This window comes from Liolophura sinensis, chromosome 13, assembly GCF_032854445.1.
Source record: "Liolophura sinensis isolate JHLJ2023 chromosome 13, CUHK_Ljap_v2, whole genome shotgun sequence".
Taxonomy (NCBI): Eukaryota; Metazoa; Mollusca; class Polyplacophora; order Chitonida; family Chitonidae; genus Liolophura; species Liolophura sinensis.
Genome location: NC_088307.1, coordinates 17,997,546 through 18,006,714, shown reverse-complemented (window position 1 = coordinate 18,006,714; position 9,169 = coordinate 17,997,546). Strand labels below are relative to the sequence as shown.

The 9,169-nt window shown below is 40.7% G+C and overlaps 1 protein-coding gene across 1 annotated transcript; it reads right to left on the bottom strand.

The window, feature by feature from the left end:
* Positions 1-4,684: 4,684 nt before the first annotated feature.
* LOC135480939 (uncharacterized) lies at positions 4,685-8,880 on the bottom strand. Its single transcript, XM_064760870.1, has 2 exons — positions 7,446-8,880; positions 4,685-5,001 (listed from the first exon to the last, which is right to left on the bottom strand). Exons 1-2 carry the CDS (start codon positions 8,878-8,880, stop codon positions 4,685-4,687), a joined length of 1,752 nt encoding a protein of 583 aa, XP_064616940.1.
* Positions 8,881-9,169: the final 289 nt, after the last annotated feature.

The following is a 9,169-nucleotide window of genomic DNA, read 5'->3' as shown; positions in this document are numbered from 1 at the left end:
ATGAAAAAGGTACAAATTTCATTTCTATGTCAAGTGATTATGGGCACCACATTTAATCCAAATCTGCAAGGTGACAATGGAATCTCTGGTGAAAAGATCACTTGAGAACGACGCTAATTAGCACTATTTAAGGTTTTAATTAACATGAAAGGTACAAGTATGGAACCACATCAGGAATGTAGAGGGTGGTTGCCTGCTTGAGAATCACTAAAGTTAATTAAATCCAATATTGGGGATTTTCGGGTGCCACCCCCCCCCCCCCCCCATCCCTATCACACCCACCACCTTCGGAACGTAAGAATGGCTGTTCTGTGTAAAAGCTGGGTAGTACTACACCCCCTTCGCCTCAGAACTTTTGTACCTTCCATTTTAATTAAACCTGGCCCAGCTCCCAGACAATATCATGTGTCCTTTAAGGAAGTAGGCTTGCATGTGTACATAAATGAATGTCTTAGCCTTCACAGCGTTCATGAACACGGGGATGAAGTGGTATCGTGAACATTCAGGTCAAAATGACGTTGATGATTAGCCATCACGATCTCGTGACTATATGGAGACACGGACAAGTAACGAACAAAGACGGCTCTGTTGATGAATAAAAGATTATGCTCTGGTTTTTCGGATTTGGATCTTTGAGTCCAGGATAAACAGGCAGGTGAATTAATATGATTATTATTAATATGTCTTTGAGTACGATGTTCTGTATGGCTTCTGCTATCATGAATCCAATAAGTTCGTGATAATTCTACTGGACTGCGATAGTTTGAGCACGTTTTTATGTCTAGAGCTTACTTTTCCGTATGTGGTCTCCGTTTTGTTAATCCGGAGAATTTTATAATACACTTCAAAAATGAATCTCTTAATTTTAACAGGAAGTCTGCTTGCACGAGTGGTTCTAGAATGTGTTCTTTTCTTATAAGATAATACGGAGATATATTCAACATAATACCTAACAGTCTAATAGGATGGTTATGTTGAACTAATACAGTATGTGTGTTATGTTTATGAGAACAATCTGCAGCAATATCAGGATTTATTCTATTCGGCAGCGGGACCCCCGTGGCTCAGTTGGTTAGCGCGCTAACGCAGCCTAATGACCCAGGAGCTTCTCACCAATGCGGTCGCTGTGAGTTCAAGTCCAGCTCATGCTGATTTCCTCTTCGGCCGGACGTGGGAAGGTCTGTTAGCAACCTGCGGATGGCTCTGCCCTGTTTTCACCCACCATAACGCTGGCCGCCGTTGTATAGGTGAAATATTCTTGAGTATGGCGTAAAATACCAATCAAAAAAAATAAATAAATAACTGATCTTCAGCAATAACAGATTTATTCTAGCATCACTCAAACAATAGACTTTCTGTTAAGTTTGACAGATTACTTTTTTGAGAGCAGACTGTATTAGTCTGGGATAGTCTTTCAATAAGGATCATCATTGTCCCCTTAAAACTAGTAAGTTTTCCAAAAGGTACTCCCACATTCTTTTCCTTCTTTTGTGAAAAAACGTCACTGTATATACTGTATTTCATCCAAAGTTTAGCTTTTTTAAGTGTGACATTTTGCTTGATTCTAATTGATCCATTCACCTGGAATCGAAGGATCATTTCAATACCATTATGTGCTTCTGGACGTGTATTTTCACATACCAATCATTAAGTGAATTACGGTAGTTTTGCTGGTGAAGCAGTGAGGTCATTCATATAGCACGGCAACGTTACAGCACGGCAGCGTTACAGCACGGCAGCCTTATAGCACAAAATGATGTTTATGCACCGCTTGGAGCCTGATGTAAGCCTTCATATGATTATTGCCCATTTCTTGTGAAGTTGTGCGCATTTATCTGTTTTACGCCGTACACACGAATATTTCACTAATACGACGGCGATCAGCATTATGGCGGGAGTGAACCGAACAGAACCTGGGAGAAACCTACGACCCTCCGTAGGCTTCTGGCAGACCTTCTCACGATCTGAGAGAAAACCAGCATGTTTGCCGCGAGATAACTGCACAATAAGTATTTCGGCACTGGAATCGAACTGCTAGTATAGGAGACGCCTTCATAAAATCTGACCGACATTTTTTCGGAAGCGACGTTCAACTGTAAATGCACAAGCACATGAACTGATTCCGCTATAGATTTAGCGCTTTTCAAGTTAATATGGTTGTCAGTTTCTGTGGTTTCTGCCTTACTTTCTTTTTTGCGAATATTTTGGCTGATGATTTAATTTGCTTGTCATCGTATCAGTCGTGTCTTGGCTGTTTTCGCTATCATTGGCAAATGATGGCAAAACATCTGGCAAAATTTCGTTCTGTTTTTTAGCCTTAGAGGATCGTGACTTGTGTAACCCTGTGGTATTAAGGACTTTGTCCACAATTTTAGTTTTAGTTTTTGTTAAGCTCTTTCTTTTTTACGAACCCTCTTTGACCATCGTCGCCAAACGCTGACATTTGACAACGTTGGGGTTAAAAATAATCGTTAAATTTTACAGAAAGTCAGATGTCTAGGTGATGCTAGAATGTCATTGCAGCAGATTAGCCTGTTAATTTCTATTAATTTATCATAAAAATTCTCTTAGACAAACAGGATGTTATGTTAAATATTACACAGTAGTATGTTATAATAACAGAGTACATTCCAACATCACCCAAACAACAGACCTTTTGTTAAAATGAACAGATTACATTTTGAGTGAACCGAATAAGAGGGGTAGGTTGAGGGTGAAAAATAACTCATTGTGGTCCAGCTGATATGGCTGTGGGTTACCCGGATACTTCAGTTTTCTCCACTGAAATTCCCCGCCACCATATGTGAGAGAAAAATTCTTGAGTATTGCGTGAAACAACAATCAATCAATCAATAAATAAGTAAACAATGATGGCTCCTCTCAGGTCGCACCTGGGTAGATAAATAAATGAATAACGATGGCGGCTCGTGTAGTTATAAGCAATGCGGTCGGTCTTGTGATGCAGCAATAACTAATGTATTACAAAAAGAGGTTACGCGGATGAAAAAGGTTTGGTACTGCAAATGAGAAAATTTGAATTTATTTATTTATTTGATTGGTGTTTTACGCCGTACTCAAGAATATTTCACTTATACGACGGCGGCCAGCATTATGGTGGGAGGAAACATCTGCAGGTTGCTGAGAGACCATCCCACGTACGTCCGGAGAGGAAGCCAGCACGAGCTGGACTTGAACTCAAAGCGACCGCATTGGTGAGAGACTCCTGGGTCATTACGCTGCGCTAGCACTTTAACCGACTGAGCTACGGAGGCCCCGAAAATTTGAATGAAAATGTACCAAGTAAAATGGTATATATCCATATAAGGTGTCCGTTTAAATTGAGAACTGTGTAAGTGAAATTCGCCTGCGGCTCCGGGTTAAAATTTCACACCCACGGTTTAAAACTCCATATATTCTTTAACTAAATAACTGATTTCACAGTAAATATGATTTTATAGAATGATAGTTAGCATTTGCAAAACCTTAACTGTGGATTGTCATTGGGCACTTCATCTTTTTATGTCAGGACTGTACATGGGTACCGTTTATTTCTCATTTCTGTATGACAGATTCTTGACTGTCGTTTCATTACCGGATTTTCAGAAAATCACAAATTACCGAAATATTATCTGCTTGCCTTTTCAAGCCTTTCATAAAGAGATATTTATACCACACAAATCGTATATCACATGAATATCCAAAGCCACGAAAAAGAAAATCAAATTAAAATCAAGAACTACTTGGATAATGTCACCAATGCGGTCGCTGTGAGTTCAAGTCCAGCTCATGCTGGCTCCCTCTCCAGCCGTACGGGTGAAGGTCAGTCAGAAACCTGTGGATGGTCGTGAGCTTCTTTTGAACTCATGCCCTTTTTCTTCCCACCATAATGCTGACCGGCGTCGTATAAGTGAAATATTCTTGACTACGGCGTAAAAGACCAATCAAATGAATAACTACATAAAGTAAATAGAAGTTTATAGCATGATGGTGTGGCCCATCATCTGATTTCTCAAAATTTTTAACTGAGTATAATGTGTATATATATGGGAAAAGCTTTGTCAACAGTTTTATGTCATTAAAGGTAGGGAAATTGTTCCACGCTTTAAAGTAATGGTGTGTGTCAGATTACGGAGGACAGTGCTTAGTTATCCGGGCACTCCAATTTTTCTTCCCGTACACGGCTTTAAACAGCAAATAAGGAAGAAATTTCAAGAATATATATGTGATGTTTTGGAGGAAGCCGATTTCATTATCTCCGTTTGTTTGTGGCTCATTTCCAAAATGTGCATGGACAGTTTCAGTAATACACGTTCTAGTTTGACAGACCGCCATTTGAGAATAAATACGTCATTAGTTTTTGCTACAAGTCTTGATGTAATACTAATATCGCCTTTGATTGATCCTCATAAAAATAATTTTTGGGACAGCAGGTAGGGTCAAATTCTCTCGAATAGTAGGCGTCGAATTTCTTTCATTATCATCAAACGCATGCGCACGTTTAACATGTGAGATTTCTAGAAGCACATCAGTCCTGATTGCAGCGCGACCTTGATGCACCAGTTCAAACGTCTCTCTCAGTTTTTTTGCTCCAAGTGTTCATTTTGCGTCCGAACACCCAAACCGTTCACACACCATGCGCTAACATCTAAAATGAAGATGTTTCTTTTACTCATTAGATTTCCTGTTAATCCTGTGACTTGACCAAGAAGTGTGTTTCTACTTTCTTCGCCAGATCTTTCATCTGAACCATTTTCAAACTGCGCGTCAACTGGGCGACGTCACAGCGACGGTTGAAGTTCCGCCATTTTGAGAAACTATGCATCGCTTGCTTGTCGTCTGTCCAATCATTTTTCGCGGCTATGCTGGAAATGAGCGAGATATCATTGTAACGCTTTATCTGGTCTCTGGTTGGACAAAAGGGTAACCTTGGATACAGCTTCTTCCAATCGTTTCCGATTTTGTCAGCAACAAATTTACAAGCCTCATCCAGTGGTTCCGAAGCTGAAAGCAAACGAAAAAAGCATTGTAAATAGCCTGTGTGATTTTTATAAGAACTAAGCCAGCCTTTACAAACTTTATTAATCAATATTCGGCAATATCACAGCTTCCTCACTGACTTGCCACTCATCATAAGCATACCGGAACAAGTATTGATAGACTCGATGTCTTATTGACAATGTGACCGGTCGTATCGCCACGTTTTTCCAGTGAGAAACCATTAAACAGAAGCATCCATTGTACCATAAATATGTAGGCATGGCACTGTCAATATAAAGGCATGACATTGTCAATGTGTAGGCGCTGCACTATAAATATGTAGTCAAGGTTCCACAATTACATATAAATATGTAGATAGTGCACTATAAATATGTCTGCATGGCACTTAAAGTCATGCATTAACGAATAAACGATTTGCTCAAATCAGAATTCAGTTTGTCAGGAATTAAGGCCATCAACGTTATCTTTCTCTATGCTGAAACCACAGTTACAAGTATACGTGACGAACTAATTATACAAGCCGCATGCGCGGGGGAGATCCTTTAAAGGACTTTCTACTTTGGCTCAGGAAGAGCCTTTGTATGCATTCAATTTCTGACAGAAAACTGCTCATCACGGACTTATATTTGACGTGAAACTCCAGTTATTCTAAAGAACATCAGGGACTTCAGTTACAAGATGAAACTTTTTAACTTGTAACTTCAAATCAGAATTAGTTTACCTATTCTAGTTACAAGTTACAAGTTGAACTTGTGACTTCTAACTAACGGTCTCTATTATCGTAAGCGTTGAGAGTTCGGACTCTATTAATGAGAAGAATATTACTCGAAGTCTATTTGTCACACTTTCAGTATGTGGTATTACCTAAATTTACAGATGTATTGTGTAGGGATCGTTACGATATATTAAAAGACTTAAAGGATAGAGGATACAACCAAAGCAGCGACGACAGTGTGATACCGGCAATTGGTAACCTGTGAAACACAGAGTCTTGTCAGTTTACTTCAGTTAGGGATTTATAGGTGACTGAATGCTAACAATGCCCCCCTCCCTCCTCCGCGCACCATGACTTAAGCAGAATTATTTAAAGGATGCACTGACGTAATTTTTTAGGCGTTACTTGTCCAGGCTTACATAAAATGCTGTGTGGTCATCACGTGTGTTTATCGTACAACAATATTAAAACACAGTAAAGGAATACGGCCTCAGGGATGATTAGTCCACCAGCAGAATCCTGGTTACTGTAGAAAAAAAGACTGACAGATTGATCCTCTTATCGTGTCAGTCCACGAACCCTGGTGTTCTATGATCACGGAAACGTTGCACAGACTGAAATATGCGTCTTTTTATAATGAAATGCACAATTTAGATACTGGTTAAATGTAGGTAACTGAAACATTTCCTGCCTCTTTTCGTTTCGATTGAGAATTGTTGGCTGCTTCTCTGTACATGACTCATATTCATTAACTTTTTTTATAGTTTTTTAGTTGAACGCTGTTTCGGAAATGGCAACCTAGCATTCATTAGAACCATAAACAGCATCAAGCTGGGCGAAACCTGACAGACTACCTGTTTGTGAACTCCATTTCTTGGCCTGAAAACTATAATTGCAACTCATTTTTTAATCTTTACACCATTAGTGGCCATAGGAACTGACATTAGTGTATAAAGAAGCACCCATACACCTCTTGAGCACCGCGTTAACAACGTAACCGTTGTCAGATAAGATCTTGAGTATGGCGTTTAACACCATACAAATCAAATAAATCATCAAGTATTTTCTATGACGGAGGTGAATTGACTGGAGGTCATATTTCACCGGCTACGTGTGAACGTTTGCATAAATCAGAATTCTGCTGGTAGACTTCATCCACTCGGCCTGGTTCTGTTACATTATTTTCATGTAAATGTTTATAAAATGTGTTGATCACACAACATTTTGAGTAAGTGTAGATCAATGGCGCCAAACCGTTAGAATAAAACCCTGACTGAGGTAAATTGACAAGAGACCGGATTTCACCTGTTACCTGTGACCATTTGGCATCTGTCACACTTATACTCCACTGTAGTCTTTTTGTGTTGTATAAAGGCATAAACCGGAAATCTGCTTGTGGACTAAGCATTCCTGAGTAAAATGTGATGACAATACAGCATTTTAAGTAATTATAAACCAGCGACATTTAATAAATTGCAAATAATAATAATAATCGCTGCATTTTTTTACCTAATTCTGCGTAAGCCGTGGTGCTAAGGAGCTGAAGTGCGTACATTAGAATAGAACTTGGCTGATGTAAATTAACGAAAGGGGGGGGGGTCACCATTTGCTACCTTCTAGTTTAGATTTACTCTGAGACTGTTGTATTATGTATGGATCTAATTTGCTCTATGCTCATGGCCCCCACTCCCATTCCCTCCTTCACTCTTCTACTTCCTCCACCTACCCTTACCTCTCTCCCTCTGTTCTTGCTGGACCTGTCTCTCCCGACGCTTCTGTTCGATTTTCCTTAGGGTCTGAGATGAAAGCGTCAGATCCCGTATGTAACGAATCAAGGCGATCTTGGTCGAAAGGGCGCCCGTCCTCTCGTTAATGTTCTTCAGCTCAAGGTCGATGTCACTGACGCTGGTGCGAAGATCCTCTATGGCATTGTCGTTATCGTCCAAGTCCTGCTTTGCCTCATCGTGGCGCTTGGACGCCGCTTCGTAATCTCGCTCCATGCGCTCCAGCTGCTTCTGAAGCGACGTCTTGCGCTCGCTGAGCTTGACGAGATCCCGTCGCGCCACGTCCAGATCTTCGGAGGCGATGCTTTTGTTTCTCGGCGACACGCCGCCGGTCTTTTCATCTTTCAGCACTTCGATTTCGTACTCCTTATCAGTTATGGCTTTTTCAGCTTTCTCCAGCAGTCCTTCGACGGTGTCCTTGCTCTTCTTCAATTTGCGCCTTTCGCGCCATTTCGCGTCGTGGTCGACCTCCAGGCGCCACAAGAAACGTTCTCGTCTCGCGAGCATCTCCAGACTCTGTTGTCGCTTCCAGGTCAAATTGTTGCTGTCGTCCATTAGCTTCTCGTAATAGGAGCTGCTGAACTGAGACTCCTCATACAGCCTCTCCGGATATTCAATGTCTTGCTTCACCCACGCTTTACCCAGATGACAGATTTCTACAATGTTTAGACAGATCTCTTTGATCAGTTGCCCATGGGCATGCCCTTCGCGCACAAAATTTGCAAACGGCTTTTTGAGCTCTCCGTATTTGATGATATTATCATTAATCGCGTCCAACTTTGAGTCGATTTCAGATTTGTTGTCCTTGATGAACTCTTCGTATTCCCTGACCGGTCGGATCTCGTAACCTTCCGTCAGCTCTTCAAAACTCCGACAGTATTTGAATAGATGATATTGCAGACAGGCCATGAGTTTCTTTCTGATCTTGGGGATGAGTGTCTCAAAATGGCGTGCTCGCTCACAAAGCTTTTCTACGGTGGCAAAACCTTCAGTCTCGCGCGTAGCTCTGTCGATCTTTTTTGTGCCCTGGGCGGCGATGAAATCCTTCCACGACGGAATTTCGTCCACTGTTTCCATGTTCCACATCTCATACACCTTTTGAAGCGCTTCTATCGCTTGTTGGAAGTCCATGTCTGCTTTGTTTTTCGAGAAAAACCTTTTGGAAAATTTCTGAATCTCACCGGCTATATCATTAGCCGCGTTCACGATTATTTTATGCTCCTTTTCTCTTGAAGGTGGCGCCTCCATTTTCTTTCCTTTTGTCTCTTTTTGACCTTTCTTGTCCTTTTTGTCTTTCTTTTCTTTCTTGTCTGTATTTTCTTTCTTGTCCTTATTTGATCTGTTCGTATCGTGACCTCTCTTCAAACCTCTTTCACCAGGCATGTCTGCCTTCTCAAGTCACCTTTCTGCAGGAGGGTTTAGGGTTTCAAAATTGACCTATTCATAAGACTTGGACTTTTCGTCTTTTTGATATATAAAATCCCTTCAAAAGCACGCTGGCAAACCAGTTCTCCGTTGTTCGCGGCTAGAGCATTCTCATGTTCTGAAAAAGATGAAAAAATACAGAGATTATTAAAAGCGTAAAACTCGCAAAATAATGCTTCAATAAACATTTTTGCCACTATATACATGGCTTAAATACTGTCAAAGTGGCGTTAAACCAATTTTATTC

Bases quoted from the DNA above. Each gene is read 5' to 3' on its own strand.
- LOC135480939 (XM_064760870.1), bottom strand. From the start codon at position 8,880: ATGCCTGGTGAAAGAGGTTTGAAGAGAGGTCACGATACGAACAGATCA. The intron at 5,002-7,445 runs GTAAGGGTAGGT...GTTTGCTTTCAG, and splicing joins GCAAGAACAGAGGGAGAGAG to CTTCGGAACCACTGGATGAG.